The sequence below is a fragment of the Agelaius phoeniceus genome, chromosome 2, assembly GCF_051311805.1.
Source record: "Agelaius phoeniceus isolate bAgePho1 chromosome 2, bAgePho1.hap1, whole genome shotgun sequence".
Lineage (NCBI taxonomy): Eukaryota > Metazoa > Chordata > Aves > Passeriformes > Icteridae > Agelaius > Agelaius phoeniceus.
In genome coordinates this window covers 50,772,677-50,795,685 of record NC_135266.1, presented here as the reverse complement: position 1 = coordinate 50,795,685, position 23,009 = coordinate 50,772,677, and the positions used below count along the sequence as shown (strand labels likewise).

General features: G+C 37.5%; 1 protein-coding gene across 1 annotated transcript in view; it reads left to right on the top strand.

The window, feature by feature from the left end:
* The first annotated feature begins 2,799 nt into the window (after window positions 1-2,799).
* Window positions 2,800-23,009, top strand: part of UCHL3 (ubiquitin C-terminal hydrolase L3) — a 42,902-nt gene continuing 22,692 nt past the window's right edge. Inside the window, exons 1-6 of the mRNA XM_054628225.2 lie at window positions 2,800-3,068; window positions 3,306-3,317; window positions 12,745-12,873; window positions 15,979-16,135; window positions 16,474-16,559; window positions 17,631-17,678. Coding sequence (XP_054484200.1) covers window positions 3,027-3,068; window positions 3,306-3,317; window positions 12,745-12,873; window positions 15,979-16,135; window positions 16,474-16,559; window positions 17,631-17,678 — 474 coding nt within the window. The 5' untranslated portion in view covers window positions 2,800-3,026. The remainder of the gene's footprint in view (window positions 3,069-3,305; window positions 3,318-12,744; window positions 12,874-15,978; window positions 16,136-16,473; window positions 16,560-17,630; window positions 17,679-23,009) is intronic.

The window sequence follows — 23,009 nt, the reverse complement described above, 5'->3', positions numbered from 1 at the left end:
TAAAAATAATACTTTTACACTTCTCTAGTATCAGATTTACATTTGCTTTTAGCCTTTTAATATATATAGAGAGATTAATGTCATAATCTCAGTAGATCTATTCTGAGGCTGTGACAGTAGTAAAATATAACTCGTCCCACAGCAGTGCTGACTAAATCTATGTATTGTCAGTAAGTGTTAATAAAAGAATTGATGCCTATAAAACTTAGATTAAAGTTACAAGGTGCTTATATAGCTTGAATTATAAGATATCAATATAACCTAAATCATGACTTTTTGTATATCAATACAACCTGATATATCTATATGACCTGATATATCTATATAAGTTAAATCATGACTTTTTATATATCTATATAACCTGAATTATAGGGTTTTTTTTACAATGTAATGCTAGTATATGATTAACTAGTTGCTTGATGCTGAATAGACAAAGAAAGAAGAAAAAACTCGCCAAGTGGGTAGCTTTAGAGATTGATAAGTATAGCATTAGTGAAAAACTGGTTAGTACAAAGCCAATTAGCCACAAAACAAAGAATTTAGGCCAGTTCAGACCTGACAGACCAAGGAACACCATAACTGTGCATGCTCCAAAGACAAAGCTGAAAAGTTCAGATGTGAAGAAGACCTTGGAAGCCTTCATCAGAGACCCCTGATGACCCCCAAACTGAGGAGATGCAAGCACAGTGCAAAAGAACGATCTAATAACCATGAGATCATACTGTGTAAATTAATTCTGGTGTGTATGTAATGATGTTGTAGTGACATAGTGACACTAAGCAACACTTACTGTATAGATACACCACAGCACTTGACAAAGGTGAGTGAGTTAGGTGGAGAAATCCCCCTCACCATCAGTGCTGCAACAAACAAATGCCTCCTCTATTAGACATCGGTCTGTGAGCATTTGTTTCCAGCCTATCTTTCAAGCATCAGAATCTGTAATATATTTCAGAAAAAGACTAATCATTATGGAACATGGTGTGTTTTTATGAGCTTTATACATTTATGACCTGTCTGATCTTGGCCTCTCCCTTCTAAAGTATCTAATTAAGTGTGCAAATGATTTTGAGTAGTCTATGTTTTTACGATCTCATGGTTGTCAAAATACTGGCAATGTATGCATCACTGAGATCTGTCTCTGATGCTGAGGACTTAACAATCTCTTTGTTCTTAACTTATTAAACTCTTAATACATACTTTGTTATCTAGAGAACTTTACATATTATTTTATATTACAATTTCATTAAATCTCTCAGTAGTGCCCTTAGCACTATGACTAATATTCATTATGGTACTTTTCTTACTTTCCATCTCCAACATGTAGAGATGGGAGCTGAAGTTTAATATCTCGGTGGTTAGGTAATTACAAAATCATTTGCCAAAATTTTAAAATATTTTGGTTTATTTTCATTGGCAAATAAATATACATTAAATTTTTTAATTTGGAACAGAAGTTGGTGAAATATGAATGGATTGTGGCTTGTCTGCCTATCTGTGGCAAAGAGCCTGACCCTGACCTGTCTACAATCTCTTTCCAAATAGCTGTAAAGAGTAATAAGGTTTCCCCCCTGCCCCGAGCCTCCTTTTTTTCCATGTTAAGCAACCCCAGCTCCCTCAGCTGTGCCTCATAGGGTGTGCTCTCCCAGACCCTTCACCAGCTTTGTTGCCCTTCCCTGGATTCGCTCCAGCACCTCAATGTCCCTGTGGATTCTAGAATGGACACAGTACTGGAGGTGTGCCCTCACCAATGCCATGATGTGTTCCTTTTAGCCTTTCTGAAATAACTTGAAAGAGGGCATTAACACTAAATCTGGTATGTGTACATATATAAAATGTAATCACACTGTATATATGTATTAGATTGTGCTTCATCTTAGCCAAAACGCCAAGAAATGCGTTTAATGGGATGGGAAGTATGATGGGATTTGTAGCTACAGAAGATAAATGTTTTTAATCGTGTTTAACACATCTTGCAGTAATTTTCAGCAAGATGTATGAGGACCTCACCACCCAAGTCCTTGCTGCTACACTGAGGTCTTCTCAGGCAAGATGAAGCCAGGGGAGCAGGCACTGATCTTTTCTCTCTGGCAATCAGTGCTAGGACCTGAGGGAATGGCATGAAGTTGTGTCAGAGGAGGTTTAGGTTAGCTAACAGAAAAAGTTTCTTCATCCAGAGGGTGGTTGGGCACTGGACAAGGCTCCTCAGGGACGTGGTCACAGCACCAGCCTGGCAGAGCTCAAGAATCGTCTGGACAATACTCTCAGGCACATGGTGTGACTCGTGGGGACGTGCAGGGCCCCATTCTGTGCAGGGCCGGGAGCTGGATTCCATGATCCTTGTGGGTCCCTTCCAACTCAGAATATTCTGTGATTCTGAGGCGTGGGGGTAATTTACTGCCACTGCTGCTCAGCAGTTCCTCTGGCTCCCTTTGTCCCGCCTCGCCCCGTGGCCTGGCCCGTCCCCAGCGAGCGTATTTCGCCGAACGCGGCCCATGCCTTCCCGCTGCGGCTCAGCTCAGCTGCTGGAGGCCGCTTCGGAGGGGCCGGGCTTCAGGGGCGCTTAGCGGGCGCTCCCGCGGCCCCACCGTGCCCGGCTCCGGCTCCGGCCCCCGCCGTGCCCCGACCCCGAGCGGCCGCGCCCCCCGGCGGCTGCGGCGCGCCCCGCAGGCCCCGGCGGCGGCGCGGGAGAGGAACCACCCGTTGCCCCGCTGGGAGAGTCCATTGCCGGGGGAGCCAAGAGGGCGGGGAGGGGGGAATCTCCCGGGCCTCGCCGCCCGGAGCGCTCCAAGGGGGGACGGCGGCCACTGCCGGCGAGCCGCCCCGGCCATCAGTACGAAGCGGCGCGGCGGTTCGGGCGGGCGCCGGGCGGTGTCTCTTCCTTCGCCCGCCCCCCCTGCGAGGCGCGGCGCGGTGACGCGTCCCTGGGTCAGGGCTGAGGCGCGGCGGCACCGTGAGGCGCTGTCAGAGCCGCGCTGAAGCGTCCATCCAGCTCCGCACCGGGATCCGCCGCCGCCGCTGCTGCCATGGAGCCCCATCGCTGGCTGCCCCTGGAGGCCAACCCCGACGTGAGTGCCCGGCCTGGGCAGTGGGGCGCTGCCGTGCGCGGGGGCTGCCCCGCCCGACAGCCTGCCTGCTGTGGGGCTGGCGGGAGGATGGCGGAGGGGAGAGGGCAGAGGGCTCTGGGCCGCGCCGGACCGCATCGCCTCTTCAGGGGTGGCTGGTGGAGGTAGGGCTGGAGAAAGGTCTCATTCTGTGGATCCGACTGAGTCTTAACTATTTTCTGTTTTCTGCTTTCTTTTCAGGTCACGAATCAGGTAAGAAGCTTCTATTTGAGGTAACCTTTAGACTCTGCAGCTTTGGGCCCGTCTCCTCTCGTTTTCGTGTAGTAAAGGCTCCGTCTTGTCCAAGGAGAGTGCCCCCTTCCTTCTCTACGCGTGTCTGTGCTCGTCTTGGCATGTCGGACCGCACTGGAACCTTTCCCGTAAAGATACTCTATGAAAAAAAAACGAACAGTAAAAAGGAATAGTTGAGGCCTGGCTATTACTGTAATGAAATTTCTGATGTTTTTCAAGGTGGGTTTTAATTCATTAATTAGTGGTTAAAACATTAATTTTTATATAACATGTGCCCGGTGTGGACCTGTACATGGTGGCTTTGGGCACATGTATGGATCTGCTTGCATCATGGTGTTGTAGTCTCATAGTTTTTTGGCTGGCCATAAAAACAATGTAATTTTACCATATTTGCACTTTCCTGCTTATTAATGACAATATGTGCATGATTGGTTGTTGCTGTTTTTGTTAGCGTGGTAGAACCCACGCTAGAGAAAGGAAGCTTGTTCTAATACACAAAACAATGCTGCCACTAAATAAGCTCTGGCTGAAAGGAAATCACACATACTCTAACCCTGCATCATGTTCTCAGTGACAATTTTGAGCATAGTGTTAATGGTCAGTTGTTGATTTCAGGCAGGCCTCTTGATAATGGTAAAGATGGTGTTTAAGCCAAAGGGCTCTGAAACTTCCAGCAGCAAAATTGTATTCTTAAAACTATATTGTTGGAATATTTTGGAAACTGGGAATTTCTGTGTGTGAAGGATGTTTTGTTTGGGTTTTTTGTTGTTGTGGTTGCTGTAATGTACAAACTACATCTGCAGGAGAGTGAAGGGTTATTTGATACTCGGTCATTTTGTGTGTTATAGTTTCCTAGGGCAAATAATTTTACAATTCTTACAGTATTGCTGCTGTGGAGCAATTTGAGAAGTCTATAATCCCAATCTCCTGAGTTAAAATTGATGGCCTTTCCTAGGGGCCCATCTTGAACACGTGCTATAGTTTCCACTTTTTCATTTTGAAATTCAGAGACTATATTCCAGAAAATAAGTGACTAAATGAATAAGTGAATAAATAACTTCTAATTATCTAACTTTTTCTTCTGACTTTCCAGATGGTGAGATGAGCTCATCATGGTACAAATTAAGACCACCTTTAAAGTAGAAATTGAGGAGGAGAAAATAGTGACATTCTTTCATCTGAAATATCTTGTATCCCTATGTGTTTATGTTGTATGGAGAAAATCCTAAAGGGATGTCAAATATACAATTTTAAGTGTGTTTAAAATTCATCTTTTTTTGCCCATTGGTGATGAATGTAGCTGTTGTAGATGATCATGGATAATAGGAATTTGTACTCCACAAGGATTTTCTTGTTACTGTTTCTGTGTAGAAAAGGCCACTTGAAACCAATTGGATTTCCTCCTTCACTACCAGTCTTGACTGAGCAGGATTGTTATCCAGCCTGAGAGATGTATATTAAAAAAATAATAAATAGGTGGGTGTTGAATAAGGATGCACCTTTCATTATTAATCATTGTTCTTTTAATCTCATCAGTACAGTGGTGAACTGTGTAGCAACAGGGCTGTTAGTCATAAGTTATTCATATCCTGCTTATGTTTAAAACAACAATAATAGTATTTTGAAATTTTAATGAAATTGGTAACTAATTTTTGGAAAATCCTCTTGAGTTAATTGCAAGGATGGGCATTTCTTGTAGTACTCTGTACTGTGCTCTGTAAAATATTCTAGAAGTCTTTAGCATTAAAACCCCCAATGGTCTGTCTGTAAAAACTGCAATATTCGTGTCTGGCAGTCATTTAATAGATGTATTTGGTCAGTCATCTAACCAGGTGCCAAGTGTTTCTTCTCCAGGTTTGTTATTTGGCTTTTTTAGTTGAGTGTTAGACTATCTCTTATGCATACTACTCTTGTTAGTGTTAAAATTATTGCTAGGTATGGTAGTGAAGTCTTAAACAAAAGAAAAATTCCAGTGACCTGTAAGATGCATAGATTCTTTGTCTTAGATTGTAATTAGAACTACATCAAGTGCTTATGCTGTTTTGATTATTTTACCAATAATTTTATTCCCCTTATTAACAGTAATTAGTAAGGAAGTGTACTAAATGCAGGTTCATTTGCTTTTAGTATGTTCTTACAATACTGTATCTTCTCTGGTTTTAAAATATAGGCTGTAAATTTGAGGCTTTCAGTCTTTGTGGTAGAAATTCAGATGATAATGGAAAAAAAAGGTATGTCTCAGTTAGAGGTATGTGAAGTCTTTCAAAAATATCTCAGAAGATTTTCTCTATCTGAAGGTGTTTATATTCTAATACAAGTCCAGGAATTTGTAAATCCTTAATCTGTATAGAACCTCTCTTTGTACACATGTGTTAAAATTATTTGAAGGTTCAGAAACTGGCTGCTGAGGGTAAACAGGAATATTCTTTCTTAGCTTTTAAGACTTCCAGTGGCAGTGGAAATGTGCCATGTGTCTGTAATGATGTTTTCAAGAGAGAAGACAGTCATTCAATGCAGCACACAGTGCTGGTTGTAATGAGTGAAGGCAGGAGTTAAATGTACCATAGGGTGCTAAGTTATTGTCACAGTACTTTTTTTCTCCTTCACTTCTCCAGTCTGTTAGAATGAATTGTTGTCTACCTCTGATACAGAAAGAGTTGATGATTCAGCATTTCCAAAGCTCCATTTTGAGTACAGTGATGACGGGGAATGAATGGTTTCTTCTCTTTGACCTTCCTTTGGTCGGGGCCTGACATGACCAGCGCTACCCTCCTTCCTGGCTATCTTAGGGGATTTTCCTGAGAGAAGGCACAGAAATTGTGTTTTTCAATTACCATCTATATGATGTTTGTTATCTTGGTCCCAATTTCTTCTGAGAAAAAAAACCAAGATGGGACTGCATGTAAATTTTTTTGAGTGAAAAGATCAGAACACAAGCTGATTGTTCTTTCTCATAATGTTACTTCAGTCCGGCTTACAACCCACAATGGATTGTCTGGGAAGTGTAGATAAACAAAAAGTATGGGTGGATATTTTTCTTGATGTCCCACCTTTTTTCATTCTCTTTTCCCTTTCTTCATCTTACACATTCTAAGAAAGATCCCTGCTTTCCTGAATAACATAACATTTCCAGTCATGCCCTCATTGGATCCAGATAAGGATAGAATAATTGACTGCATCTGATTATGAAGCTCAAGCACTGGCTTCAGAGTTTGACTGCTGAGTGTTGGCTGTGGCTTGAGTTCCTTTTGCCCCATAGGGCTTAGTTGTTGGTTCTTAGTTACCTTCCAGCATTATTTGTAGGACTTTGATCCTACTTTTGGGGGGGGCTTTGGGGTTTTGAGTTTTTTAAGCCATTAAGGTATTGAGAGTCAGCTGCATAAAGAAAATTATTTTGGCTCAGGAAACCATTGACAGCTGTGACTTGAAAGTTACGGGGACGATAAAGCTCACAAAGCATAGAACAAATGTCAGAAACTGGATACAGCCAGTCTTTATCCATTTATGGAACACCTCTCTTCAGGGTGTCAGGCAAATACAGAGAAGAATTAAGTATCTTGGAAGGAGGACTTAGTCTTCGTAAAAGATCTTTTCATTTCCTGGACTCTGAAACACTATCCCACAAGCTTTCCCAAAGAAAAGCTGTAGTGATCAAAATAATTGAAAATGTGGTGCGCACAATTCCTGAAGTGCTATGGAAGGTAGCACTCATAGATGAGGTACTGAGGTGCTGTCTTAGTGTGAAAGGATGTTGGCTGTGGAGAAACACAGATGTCCTTCTAAAATGCCTAGCTAAACTTCCTTTTTTTTTTTTTTCTCAGGTGAGGGAGTGGAGTTTAACTCTTTTGTGGCAAGCAGAGTGTAAAATAGTGGAGATAGTGTACATGCTTGGAAAACAGCCTGTTATTACTCATGTAGCCTCAGAGAGTTGAAAACCAGGATTCAGTTTGTGTCTTTCTGTAGACACAAAATCCCAGAAAGGCTTTCACAGAGCCAGCAAAGGGGGAATGTTGAGCCTGTGATGCTGCATAGCAAAGAATAAGCACAAGGATAAATATGAGGGAATTGTAGGTGACGACAGTGAGAGCACTTTGTGAATGGCTTCTTCTAGTTTAAAATATCTCCAACTATGTGGCCCTCTTACTGAGTTTAAATAGGTGAATATGTTGCACAGGGAAAATTGTCAATTGTTTACAGTAGTGTTTATATGAATAGTTGAAAGGTTGCCTTAGCTCAGTCTTCGTATGTTCTTCAGTAACTGAAAGCTATGAAAAACATGTATTTCATTCATCTACTTGTATTTGCCTCTTCTGGTCCTTCTTACAATCTTTTTTGCTCAGTTTCTTAGTTTTTGTTACAAGGAAACCCTTACTGTGTTGAAGACAAAGGGGAAAAGAGGTGACAGTTATTCATGCCTTAAATGTTATCTTACTGCAGTGAAATGCTTTTTCCCACTTAGACATTTTCCTTGCTTAAAGGACCATCAGAGTCAGTAGAATCCAATGGTTGTTTCAGTAAACTGTAAAAGAAGAAATGTGTATAACAGCTCATTTAGAAGAGTGGATTGATCAGGTTATTTCTGTTATGAGTAACTTTTTAGATCATGCAAACAGGTCTGTTAAGTGTTTTTCACAGAATAACACAGTATTCTGCTTTGAATCAGTGTCTCAGTATCAACACCTCAGGACTCTGCTGGAAGCATTTTAAAGCTCTTGCTCACTGGTTTCGGAGGAGGCCTGGGTCAGCTGGTTTGTCCAGATTTCTGAGTGCTTTTTTTGCATTGCTGCCTGTGGGATGCCCTGGTTGAATATGTACAGCAGTGCCTGGGCATCCTGAGTTTTAAGTTTCAAAACTGCTTTATGGATATATGAAAAATATATACCTCTCATTTTGAAGAACAGGAACCCTAACTGTGAGTCAGTGTTACTCTTCTAGACACCATGATGTAATGAACACAACTGGAAGGATAAGAGTTTTCTGGATGTAAGTTTCCTCACATTTTTGAAAAAAAAATTGTGTTGGGCTGTATTCTTTGAACTTAGTTATGGTGTCCCAAAGTACAGAACCTGAGGATATTAAAGAATTTGTAATAAATTTTGATTTTCCCAAAGAAGTCTATTATAATGGGTCATCTCTTGTTTGAGCAAGATCATACTTGTTCAAAGAACAAGATCATACTTGTGGCCATTCTAAGTGAGGAGTAGTTGGTAAAGAAGAATAATGCAGCTTATGTAAGTTCCAGCTATCTCTTTGCTCCTGGTGTGCCTTTTGACCTGCTGTACAGAACTAAAGTTTTTACAGCTGCTGCATATGACTGAAACGATGCTGTCTCTAAAATGTACTGAAAAAAATTCCTTCATTTTAATTGCATAAATGTCATGATGAAAGAACGAGGAACTATATCCTTATAATGCTCCAACAGTAGAATATTGTTTGGGTGGTTCCCTTATTTCTAGAAAGGAATTTCACTTCTCAAATAGACTTAGTTTTGTTACATGCTTCTAAAAATTATGTGTAAAGAATTAAAAGCAAAATATTGTGCAGTTGTATTTTTAATACAGATTAATAAAACTGGATACTTTAAGAAATGAATAATTTTCCCTTTCCTGATGATTATTCAATCAGTTACATTTTACTCAATGTCTTACTACAATTTATGGGAAAAATTACCTTCAATTCAATAAAGTGCTAAAAATTCTTGTGCTTTAATGAAAAAGTTAGAAAATATTGATTGTCTTAATTGGTTTATTTATATGTTTTCCTTCCAGTTTCCTAAAGCCATAGGAAAACTTCATTTTTGCAGAGGAAAGTCTTAACTGTGGTTTTATTGTGATACAGAGATGCTTTAATGCATTCAGCAGAAGTACAATAAAATGTAGATGGTGTGGGTGTTTGGTTTATATTTGTGCTTAGAAGAGGATGGCAACAGTTGGTTCTTCTCACAGAAGCTCTCTTGACTTCTGCATCTGAGAGTCTGGAAATGTTTGTGCATTTTGCCAGTTTTATGTTTTCATGGTTCCAACTTTTATATAAATACCATAGTAAGATGTGGAAAAATCCAGGTCTTGAGTATAATGCTTTAGTATTTAAAATGTGACATTGCTGAACTATTTGCAGAAGCTGTCCAACTTTAGTTGCCCTTAAATGTCAAGCTCCTATTTTGTTTCAGTTTTTGTCCTCACTTTGTTTTTACATGCAAGTGACCGAGTAGAAAAGCATATTGCTGTTTAGACAGTATTTCAATTATGCATGTACTACATAAGTTTATAATATATTTCACCCTTATGTTGTCTTATCCCACTTACCCTTTCTGAATCTCCATAAACCTGGTAGATCAAATCTTCCTACTGGCTCTGGAACTGTGTTGGCAGAAGTAGGATTCTAAACTCATGTTAAAGATAACTGCTCTGTGCTTTTTTCAGTTAGTAGGCTGAAGTACTAGCAATGAAAACAGAATAGCTTATACCACATGCTGCATAGGTAGAGTGCCTAGAAGTGCCTATTGTAATGCTTGTGCTATTAACCAACATTTAGACATACAGATTTACAGTTTGTGATCATTTAGAATAGAATGAGGTAGGCTGGAAGGGGCTTTTGAGTTCTGCAGACCAACCATACTCTGTTCAAAACAAGTTGTTCAGCAACCTGTCAAGTTCTGCATTTCTCAAGACACAAACTCCACAGTCTCCTGGACACTTGGTGCTAGTGTTTTACTATGTTTGTTATTTTTTACATTTATTTTTAAATGCCTTCCTTATTTCTCTTTCAACAAGAGGTGTTTCAGCTTCTTGTTTCTCTCTGTTTTACTGTGTGCTGCTGAGATGAGTGTCTCCATCTTCTCTGCACTCTCCCTTAGCTAGTTATAAACAGTAGTAGTTAGGTGAGAAAGAAGGGCCTTCTGGAATACTGGGGCAAAAAGGACAAATTCATAGGAAGTGCAGATAAGGGTGAGGGGTGTAAAGTAGTTTCTAAAGTGGCTTTTTGTCTGCTAGCTAGCTGGACCAGTGAAAAACCAGAAAGTGTTTTTCAGCAAGGTCTTTTAAGACAAGAAGAAAAGAGACAACCAAAACTATGACAACAATCTGTAAAAATAAAGATGTGAAAAAGTGAATACTAGATACAGATGTGTGGGGGGGTTGTGCTGCTGTTGTTCTTCCTGAGATCCTCTAAGACTTCTGTAATATGGCCAAGAATTTTTCTTTTTTCTTTTATAAGGTGAAAGCTTAAAGACCTATAAATTAAGAATTGTCAGCAGTGTGATAAGCAGTGTCTGAGAAAAAGATTCTGATACTCTCTTGTGCAGATCTAGAGAAATATGAAGCTGCTATTTTATGTTATCTTGCATACGTATTATCAAAGAGAAAGTGAACAGCTGAAGATGAGTGAGCCCTCAAAGAACCCTAACTGTTATTTACAGTAGGTATTTGTAGAATAAATTTGCTTGGATAATCCCTAAGTAATTGGAAAGGACAACAGCATAGATCTCTCACCTTTTTAGACAGTGATGTTGTCTAAAAAGCTTACTAAACTTCCTGCTGTCCTAAAACAGGAATGACTTTGTCTTCCCTTCCAGCCAGCTATTGTTCATCTGTTACCTGTCTGTCACTCTCTCTTACAAAGGGACTTAGCCTGCACAGTTTTTAAAATCTACTTAGTAATTTTCAGAAGGATATTTCTATCTTTTTTTCCAGGCCTGAATGAAACCCTCTTGACATACAGAGAGATATCTTATTTGCCTGTTTTGAATCTATCCTTAGTATTTTATTTTTGGTTTATGAGTCTACAGTAGAGTTAGTCTGGTTGTGTGTTAAGATCACTGCTTGTCATACTAAGCCTATGCTCTTGCTGTTCTCTGTAGTGCTGACCATAATTTTTCATTGTCACTCTCATTGTTTACTGGAAGATAAAATTTCTCGGATTGTAAAGTTTCTAGGTGGTATGGTAGCATGAATAATGAAAGGTGCCCTGTATCAATGGAGTTTCAGTTCTGTTAAATTCTTAATTCAGGAGTTTGAGGAAACCATTCTTGGGTTTGGTTAGCATTTTGTTGACTTTGGGTTAAAGGGGTTGGTTTTATTTTTGTTAGTTGGTTGGTTGGTTGCTTGGTGATTTTTTTTTTCCCCCAGTGGTGTAGAACAGGACAAGAGACTAAACCACTTATTTGTCCAGTAACTTAATGAGATTCTTTATCATTATCTTTTTCTAAGTGAGTGTCTTCTTTATTTTTGGGCATTTGTACCCTTATTTCATGTAATATTGCAAAATATCAAATGATATTGGAATGGAAAATGGATTTTTTTCAGTTGTGTTATTTATCCCGCAGTAAAAATGATAGCTTAATTGCTGACTTAATAAGAGAAGTACTGGAAGTACTTATTAATTAATATTTTAATGCACCCATACATGTAGTCTCTTCTCTTTGGAACTTTTTTTTTTTTGGCTGTTCACTAGGTGGTAATTATCTTCACAATGTAGAAGGTTAGAATAGAAGTTCAAAGTAAACTCTTCTGTTTCATCAGTTACTAAATGCTTAACACTTTCCCTTTTCCTCATGTTCATTCAAAGATCTGTGTATGCCACAGTGTACAGTTAGTTTTTTCATATAATTGTGAATGGTCACTATGTGTATAGTAACAACAGTTCCTGAATTCAGTTAGGTTCTTCCAGTCTGACAATGAAAAGATTTCAAATTGTCTTTGACCATCTCTGTGGTCATTGATTCTGCAGCTGTTGTTGTGATGCCTAGTTTACTTGAGTAGAAGAATATCCATTTAAAAAGTGAGCATCCAGTCATCAAAGTATTACTCCATCAATATATTACTCCATCATAGTTTGAAGAGATTTTCCTTGTAAAAGCTACACTTACTAAAGTGTGTATCTTGTGTGGTTTTGCTCCTAACATCTTTTTGGTGGTAGGAGCTCCAATATGAGCCCTGGTGCCAGGTATTCTGAAGTCATGGAGTCAGATAATACCATATGGAGTCAAATAATGCCATAAGTTTGTTCATATGTGCTCTGACTGATGGCTCTGATGATTTCTAGTTAACATAAATATTCAGTAAAAATAGATTCACAAAATCTTCTGTTTTGTGACAGAACACTTTTTAAATGGTTGAAATGCTTTGATGCTTCAGTAAATAGTGCTGGGAGTGTTTCCACTTCCCCTCTGTAAAGACTATTTAAATACATAAAACATGGGAGTTTATGTGTTTGTGTGTGATTTATTCAGCCTTATTTATTAAAACTTGTATCTCCCTTATTCTCCTTAAATTTTAGAAAGCAAGGGTTGTTTTAATGTATTTCACATTGTGGATACTCTGTTATGTTTCTGAAAAGATAGGTGTTTGAGTGTTCTTGTTTAATATTATGCTTTTTTTTCCTCTTCCAGTTCCTGAAACAGTTGGGTATACATCCTGACTGGCAATTTGTAGATGTTTATGGTATGGAACCAGAACTGCTTAGCATGGTGCCAAGACCTGTATGTGCAGTACTACTTCTCTTTCCAATAACAGAAAAGGTAAATGTTTATTTAATAATCAGTTAATTGCTTTTGGCATAAGTGAAATGGGAATAAAAGTTTGAGTCTTGTACTTTGCTGTCATATTAGAATCAAAATGAGACTCGAGTTTTATTCAAGAGACTTCTTCATTAAAAATAACACAAAAATGCTTCTTTTGATAACCTTGCATGTATATTTCTGATTTCTTTTCAAATCAGAATGGGAAAAGCTAATGTAGAAGCACAAAGAAATATGCCTCACACTTTTCTATTACAGGCAATTTAAGGTATTTTTTATAATAAGCACTGTGAAATGGCTCAATTTGCTAATTTTAGCAGAAAGCTCCAACAGCATAAGGAAAATATGAAATAAGGTGTAGGACAATATGCTACTTCTTTTTGAGTTTTTGTCCTGTTACACTGTAAAGACTATTTATTCAGTCTTCAATCCACTTTCAGTTTGGTCATCAGTATTGATGTGGCTTTCACTTCTTGGACAGATGGGACGTACTATTAAGATGAAAGACAATTTCCCCTCCATCTTTCACTATGTTGGACTTTGATTAAATCTTCAATGTGCTTATTTTGTCTCATCACATGCTTTTACGTAGTGTGATTCAATTGATCTTTCAATTTATAACAGTATTACATGATTGTGATAAGGTCAGCCAAAAAGGTTGAAGTGAATCTGTCCACAATTAATTCTTTTAATATGTCTCTCAAAAAGAATATGTAGCTTATAAGGACAAATCACTTAAGTATTGAAGCTTAACTTCTAAACACAAGGTGTTTAAATATACAGGAGTGACAGGTCAGTCTTCCTACACATTATGTCCTGTAAACCTCTGCATTCTCAGTTTCTCCAAAACAGCTATGCAGGCAGTACTTTTCAAGATTGATTTCAGCCACCTTGATAGTTTTGAGCTTAAACAGACTTTCAACTCACCTGTCCTCAGGAAATGTCTTTTTTGTCACCTTTGAGGCATTGTTTTCTGTGTGCTGTCATTTCTGTCTGGCTGTTTGAGGTACAGGTCTGACTCTCACTTTTCTTTTGACTCCCTGCTTGTGCAAACCTTTTTTTGGATCATGCTATGGGAGCATTATCCCGTAGGAAAGAACCTTGCTCTTTTTCCAGAAGGTGTATCTGATTTCATCCTAAAGAAACATATGACAAACAAAACCAGAGAAACAACATTTGCTCTGTTGCATCAATCAGTCAAATCTGAGCACTGCCAAGTGTTCAGCATGTTAATCCTTCTGAAACATCAGGGACACAAATGTTTCTATCAACTGTTTAGCCTGGCTGTGTGAACAGTGATGTTTCATGGGAGGTCCCATGTTATGAAGCTTTTGTTGATCACTGTGAACTCCACAAGACCCTTGAGCATTATTTTGTATTTCTAGAGTAGTTTTTCCCTCCTCAGTCTTCCTTTCAAAATGGCCTGTAAAATTACACTTTTATTTAATTTGTTATTTATTTGTTTCTTGGCTGTGTCTAGAAAGTGCCTATTAGTTTTGCTGCCTATTTATGAAAGTGCCTATTAGTTTTGCTGCCTTTGTAAACGCTTTTCTCACTGTCTGTCTGTTCTTCTGTCTGGAAGTTCAGTGGTTCTGTGGTACCTGTATATCAGTTTCCTAGAACTTGCTTTTAGGGCAAGCTACTCTTGTTAGCATTCAGATAATTTTAGGGTTGTTGTACACTTTAAAGGTCAATGCTTTCTTAGTCTGCATAGTATGTTGTAGACAAAGTGAATATTGTGGGTGTTGGCATTGTGGGCCTAATGAATGAATAGATCCAAATGAATCTAAATTTTGGGATATAGCTTAGGTTAGGAAGAATCTGTTGAGATCTGGTCGATCCCTTGCTCAAAATTGTATTTTTGGTATTCTCAGCACTTATATATTTATTTTTTCTGTGGATTTTATTTTAGTTGGGAAGGAATGAATGGCAGCTGTATTGTTCACTTCTCTGGTCTGAACTTTTTGTCCGATTGAACTCTCTGAAATTTTTATCTCAATTAAGGCTATTTTTTGTTAGCTTGTAGATAAACCAAATTAAAATGGTTTATAGTGCTCTTGCTATTAGTTAGCCTATTCAGAACATTAACGCAACTTACAAAAGTGAAATATGATGCTGGAAGTTTTTTGGTTTTGTTTGTCACTGACAGTACAGACAAGGGAATTTTTTTAGGAGTTTGCAGGACGAGTTCCTTGGTAACATTCTGCATTCTTACTTTACTTTCATCATACTTGTATAGAAAGCCCATCTACTTCAGAATTCTTTTTTTTTTTTGTCTGCAAAAGTACCTAATAAAAGAGGCAAAGGAGGAATCATTAACTGGAACATTTGTGGATTTATTTATTTCTTTTCCTGTCTGAAATTAAAATTTAACAAAAAAAAACCAAAAAACAAAAACCTCAAACAAATCCATTAAAAAAAAACCCATAACAGCAACGCCCCTTCCCCAAAAGAGCCAACAAATCACAGCCAGCGACAAAAAAAAAGCCCAAAACTGACACACTATTGCACAGTATAACAGGTTTTAGTCACATATGATCGTTATAAAACAAGTATTTTAGATTGTTCAGTCAAAGCAAATTCTCTTTTTGTTGCAGAATATAAAAGTTTACTTTATGAGTACTGCTTCAGAAGGGTCTGTTTTGATACCTTAGGTGTTATATAGATCTTATTTTATATTCCTGGGAAAAATGAAATGTAACAGTGGAACATTTAAAGAATGCTTTGTGGTGATTAATCACCTGAAGTATTATGGCTTTCTTGATAGCACTTTGACACTTCTGTCCTTAAAAAGCCATTAAAGTTGCATTCAAGAGAGATGGTGACGTGAGCTCAGATCAAGGAAATACTTTGAAAATTTTTCAAGTTGTTATAGATAACACATATTCAAAATGATGTTTCAAGTGTGAAGGCATTGGGTTAAGAAACAGCATAGAACAGTTCAGGTAATTTTAATATACTTGCTGGACCACATGTGTTAAGCATTTCAAATGGCAGTATTAATTAGCTGTTGTGTTTTATAATTTGTTTTGTCTTGAATGATGTAGCTATTTGTACTATTTGTTGAATAACTGTAACTATTTGTGTCTTTAACTTTCCTTCTAGTATGAAACCTTCAGAACAGAAGAAGAAGAGAGGATAAAAGCTAAGGGACAAGATGTCAAATCATCAGTGTATTTCATGAAGCAGACCATTAACAATGCTTGTGGGACAATTGGGCTAATTCATGCTATTGCAAACAACAGAGATAAAATGAACTTTGGTAAGATTTTTTTGGTTTGGTTTTTGTTAGCTTCTCCCTTTTTTCCTCAGCTGTGGGAAGCCATGGAGGGAAGGGTATGTTTTGTACTATTTTCTCTGAATATAACCATTCATAAAGGCTGAAGGAGTGCATTTTTATCTATAATTACAAAATTATTATTTTATACTAATTTACGAACTAAAGCACTTGAAACATTGCAAAGTGCAGTCAGCCTTCTGTGTCTTAAAAATACAGTGCAATTCTATCGTATCTTCAGATCTTTTGTTGGATTCTGTAAGCTGTGAATGAAGTTGGAATTAAAACATGACACTAATTATGTCTTTTTAAATTTTTTTAAGAAACTAATTCTTCACTGAAAAAGTTCCTAGAAGATTCATTATCTATGACTCCTGAAGAAAGGGCCAAATACCTAGAAACTTATGAAGTTAGTATCGTGTGTTTTTACTTTTATTTAAAATGGTGTAAGAATTACTTGCATGAGCAGGTATTGTCCTGGGGGGTTGACTCAGTGAAGCAGCTAAACAAATTTGATTTTACAGTGAGCTTGTGATCAGACAGTTTCTACAAAGGAAACTCTGCTTTGGTATTTTAGAGTATTCCTGCCTGCCCATAGCTCAGTCAGCAGAACGGATTTTGTCAATGCTCTCATCCATATTAATTCCCTGGCTTAGTTTAAAATTACTTTGAAATGCATGAGAAAAGTGTGCATAATCTTTTCTTTTTATGGATTCAGGATATAGTTTAATGGTCAATTTAAGCTGATCTGGGGCTATTGCTGAAAGCATAGTCCTTTTGCTGCCTCTTTTAATTTGTGCCTTCTGGTCATATCTCCATGCTTTTAGCAGTTGAGGCACACAAAGAGCTGATTTGGCTGAAATATGATCTCCTTCCCCTACCATGCTAAACCATGAGATGAGCTAGCTGATAATATGGTTAGCCACATCATTAGTGCTGGTTGAAAGGATGTGGCAGAAACATCTGGCCAGTGGTGGATGGAGGACAGTGCTGTTGCTCCTGATGGTAATGAGGGTCCTCTCTCAAAATGAAAACCTTGATGATTTTTAAGTCGAAGCACATCGTGAAGCCCTCAGGACTAGGAGTGTTAACATGTGGCTAAAGGAAGTAGTAACAAACAGAAACGGCAGAGATTTATGACATTTTCCATGGAAATGTTGGACAAAAAATGACTGATTGGGGCTTCTATCCAAATTATTTTTTCTGCTCAAAATGATAGCTAAAAAAAGCATTTTCTGTGTGCAAAAGGCTCATTACAAACTCAGATATGTGACCTGAATTGACTGTTATGAAACTGAAGGAGTGGTCTTCTGAGATCCTTGGAAGTGGAGATTATCTGTTTATTAACTTTCTTATTTATTATAAGCACTGAATAAATATAGTTACATCTGTGTAATTGATAAAATGAAGTGCAAGAATGGTTCTTACAACACTGAAAGTCTCTCATTTAATGTCTGATTGAAATATATTTTAATTTTAGGCTATTCGTGTCACTCATGAATCCAGTGCCCATGAAGGTCAGACTGAGGTATCCAGTTTTTTAAAAAGTCTTTGTTTATATCTACTTTGAGTTGAATATAATTGATGTGAAAGCAAACACATGTTAAAGGTTTTCAGTGAAATTGAGATTATTGCTTGGTTTTCAGAATTGTGTAATTAGTCCAAAATTAAGTGGCATTGCTGGGGGGGAACCAAACTTGAAGCCTGTGGGTTTTTTGTTTGTTTGTGGGTTTTGGTGGTGGGGGTTGTTTGCATTAGGCTTTTTTAGCTCTTATATAACATGAAAGATATTTCTAAGCTTCATTTCAGAGTAAAACAGACAGAAACTTGAGGTTTTCATGTTACACATTTGTAGGCAAGACTTTAAGATTCATAGTAACCATACAAGTGTATCGAACATTTTACGAGAGTTTGAAAAATTATAATTCAGGAAAAGAAATAGTCCAATAGTTGGTTTGCAGCTGTGTGTGTGCCATCTGTATACAATACAAATTCAGATAAATTCTCATTCATACATACATTTATAAGCATTTATGCCTCAACAGATTGTGTGTGATATGGAAAAAACAACCTAGTAGTTGACAAAAGAACCCTGAAGTAACCATGAACTTGAACATTCAACATTTTTCTGCTTCAGTCATACTAAGTCAGTTTTCCATCTTTCTGGTTCAGATTTCACTATCTGTTTGACAAAAAAAAAAAAAAAGAAGATTATATTGATTATATTGTTGCTAGCATTGCTTTGTTTGACAAAAAGAGAAACAATTCTATGTTTGGCTGTGGCTCCAGTGACTCATCCATTCTCTCTTTTTGAAGTCCAGTAGGTAACGTTTTCTTTTTTTTTTTTTTGTGCAGTGTCTTCTATACAATGTAGGAGAAAGCAAATCAATCCTTTCTGCTCCCCCTTGCCCTGTCTGGAAATGGAAATGATGAGAATTGGTTTAACTATTTCTGTTATAGATACTCAACTTCCTTTGTAGTGTTTTATTTAAAAAAACACACCACTCTCTCATCTTATCTTGTTCCCTAAATTAGCCAAGGTTCTATATTTCAAGAAGAAGCATCAGAACAAATTTATAGTTTTTTCCTTTTCTAAGTAAGAGACTCAAAAATATGGTCTGTTTTTTTTTCCTCAAATGAATTCATTTCTAGATATTCTTGGCCAGCTCTGAAAGAGTGATTATCCCAACAAATTGCTGAAGACTGAATCTTTTCCTAAGATCCTTGTGAAAGAGAAACTTCTGTAGTTATTTTGATGTACTGTAAGGTTCGTGTAGGGAACGATCGTCTCTGCCTTCTTCTGGCAGATATTATGGAATGACTGAGAAAGAAAATACAAGGGCTGCTTGTTTTGAGTGTCTTCATGAAGATTCAGGAAGCACCTAAGTGACAATGGAATCTCCTAATAATGGACAGTTAACTTCTTGAACTTCCACTAATTAATTTGTTTCCTGATTGAGATAACCACAATACAAAAGATTAATAATTGCATGGAAAGATGAAGACTTCTTTTCATAATAAAAAATTACAAGATTGTCCTAGCAACCATGCCTAAATACAGATATTGAATAGCTAGTTTCCTTGCCAATTATTTATTATTCCATTTTTTATAACTCTATCTGTAAGTAATTCAATATGGATATTCCTTAGACTAGTGAAATAACTTTTTCCTGTCTTTTTGTTTCCAAAATTGAAATAGTACAAAGACTGAATATATTTTCCAGGATCCTTTTTTTCAGAATAGTTCTCATCCATCAACCAAGGAGGGAAAAAACAAATAAGTTTTGTTACTGGAACATCAAATTGCCTGGAAATCCTGTCCTACCAGATGGTAGTTAAACAAGGCAGCAAGGCCTCCCCATTCATTGGTACTTAAGGACTTGCTTTACTTTAAAGTAAAATTCTTTTTAAGTGAAACAACATATGAAACATGAATATGCTGAGAAGTGTAACTGAGAGATAAAGTGAGTTAATCTCTTCTTCCTTCCATGGGTACATTTTAAATGTCACTGTATACTCTCCATGTAGGGGTTGAAGGGACTGATAAAGCAGCATGATATTGCAGGTGATGAAGTTACCATATGCAGTTCATATGAGATTGTTGCCTTGTCCTTTGGGGTAAGCTGAGGATTTTTAGCACCTTTAGGAAAGAAAGAAGAGAATCTTATTCCTCCTGCATATCCATGACTTGTTAGGATTACTTTCCTGAGAATTTAAAGTTCCTTTAAGAGCACTGGAAAGGAACAAGGTTGCCTTCCTATGACTGTGGTTTTTGGCCTCCATGCACCTCCTCCACTGTCCAAATAGTCAAGGCATGTTCCATAGAAAACTTTCCTTGAGTAAATTGGTTTATTTAGTTGGGTAGTGATAGTAAGTGCTGTATAGTTAATGCTTTGTGAACAAAAGTGCTTTCTAGGTCTTTACAGATCTTTTCTAGGTCTCTTACAGATATAAAGATTGAGAAAACATGCAGGCCTACTTTTTCTTAGGATGCTTAACTTGGCTTGTGTTCTTCATGAGAAAATCCTGCTGTATGGGTGGTTCTGTCCTTTAGGTATTGCATACTACTGTCCACTCACATTTTTAGAAAGTCTTGCTAAAACTTATCTGTGTTAGACAGGGTAACTTCCAAAAGTGGGATGGATAGCAGTCAACTCCACTGATTTGTTTAGGAAGGAAGGACATTTCCTTCCACCATAAACACACCATCATACAATCAACATAAATTTCCTGGAATCATGAGCTGCAGAAGGTTTAAAAACAGCACAGAGTACAGACAGGTTCTTTTCTGATAATTCTGTTTGGTAGGTTTGGGGTTTTTTTTCTCCGTTCTGATGTTTCAGATATTTGAGGATTCAATCTTTAATACTTCTGAGTAAAGTCTTTATTTGTTGATTGCCCTTGACAGTCTTGCTATGTCTTCACAGACTTTTTATAATCTCAGTGATTACTTAGTTTTTACAATATGGTCATCCATTTTCTGCTTTTTTCTGTTTCATGTACATAAGTATTTCAAACCTCAAAATAAAGTAAGTCTAGCTAGAGGTAAAAATCAGAAGTAATAGCATAAAGCAGTGCTGTCTTCCTAATATCTCTGTATTTTGTCACCCTGTCTGGTGGTTCGGATTTGTTTCTGCTTTAGTATAATCTGTAATTAGATTTTTTTTTTTCCTAAATTTTGTATGTTTTAAAGAGCTCTTCTCAGGGGGAAAATACCCTCACACTAGGCAAGATATTACTTGTAATGGGCTTCTAGATTCCAGATGATGACTGCTAGAATTTACAGTGATCAGTTTGCTTGTGGGTTGTATCATTACTGTGGGATCTATTTGGCTGAACATGAGGATGAACTGGTAAGCAAGTGGATTGAAGCTGAAAACTATAGAATGTTCTGCCTTGATGGGTGCTTTAGCAGGCTTCCCAGGCTTGATAGCTGTGATTAATTTGCTTAGTTAAAAAAAAAAAAAACAACCACTTTTCTTAAAAATCAAAGAGATTTTTTTTTTCTTTCAAGGAGATTAAACTTTCAAGAACTGTTAAGCAGTTTTCATTTTGATAGTTCATTTCAAGTGTGCTAATTAAAAGGGTTGTAAATTTGCACTTAATCCTTCAGGCCAGGTTTTGGACCAGGTTCTGTTAATACTTCTGGGTTGTGTGGCTCCATGTCTCACTTTATTGCTACAATAAATAGCTAATGCAGGTCTTATGGGTACTTTTTATGGATACTTCTGTGTAAATAATGTAGGTCTGTTTAAAATTACTTTGGTAGCAAGTAGTAAGATCTGGGAATGGTTCCATGGAAGAAGTGTCTTGTTGGCTTCAAGGGTGGTTTGATTCTGGTTGTCTGTTCAAATACCATAATGAGGGCAATTAATGTAAGATTCCTGGAACAGTATTTCTGTTGAAGTTTATGATGATGAAGCTTACACCTTCTTAAATGACAGGTATTTCATATCCAAAGCTGCAAAAAAAAAAAAATATCTAGGTCTTTACCTTCAAGCTTCATAGATCCAGTGTACTCTTTTCTGTGTGACAGCTCCTGAACTGCAACTATTGTTGAGAGTAGAATAGGGGCCAGATATTCAAGATTCTCTTTATTCTTCCATGAGTCTTCTGCTGAGCATGCACTTCTATTTACAATATCTAGGATGTCTTAAGATGTGGAAAATAGAACCTGTTTCTTTGCACAACTTTACAAACTTTTAAGCTGATCCTTATTTTATTGCTTTTGGCTGAGCCATCTTTGAGTTTTCCCTTTTGTTTTGCATTTGGGGTTTTTTACCTTCTTGTTCTTCTGATGCCTCCTTGAGCAGCTCATAAGCTTTGAAACCCTATACTGCCACACACCTTAACATTTCTGATACCCTTTTACAAAAACAAAACCACACTCTCCTTTGAAAAACCACAACCCTTCAAAAATATTAAAATGACAGATTGTGGATCTACATTAGCTGCCTAATCAACAGTGATCAATTACAACTAAGTTATAGCAATATTTGAGGGAGGAAAAGTACCAATTTATAGCAGTGATCAGGATGAGGTTCATCCTTACTTTCAAAACAATTGTAGTGACTATTTGCAAGTAACAGAGCAGAAAATCTATAGGGAACAATTTTTTGAAAACAGGAAAACGTTATTAAATGAGAGTGACTTCCAGGTCTAGAGTCTTTGCAGAATAAATACATTTTGAAATTGGAGTTGGGGAAGAAACTTATTTTGTATCCTACCCCTCATTTCCATTAATATTATAAAGTTACTATATAGCTGCCTGGGAGAGTAGGAGAGGAGGAAACGCAAAGGCACACTTTGTATAGAAATAAGCCAGTAGAAATTGTTTAGCTCAATTAAACAATTACATGCTTCAGGGCATTTTTCCAGGTATAAAATAGTATCTGATTCTTGAAATAATTTACCTTTTTAATATGTGAATATAATAACATGAATAGAAGATACTTTTGTTCTGCTCTCATATTACTGGCATCTGTATCCAGTAATTTTGCAACTGTGCTTCATTACAGCTCAATACTGCAGTAAGGAAAATGGCGAACTATGACACAGAAATCTTTTAAAAATATTAATTGGCCTTTAGGCAAGGAATTAGATCCAGAGAATAATCCAGAAATTTGTATTCAATTTCTGCATTTCTCAAAGCTTTGACATGCTTAACTCCTGTTCAAGTGCTATTTTGGTAATACTGTCTGAAGTTTTAGCCAGCTGTGTGTATCTGTGGCTCTTAAAATCATTCTAGATTGGCAAGTTTCCTACAGTGTCTTCATGGGCTTCCCAAACAGCTTCCTGAAACAGCTGATCCTGTAGCCTTGTAGGAGCTAATGCTGGCACAGAGGGGTTACAGGCACAC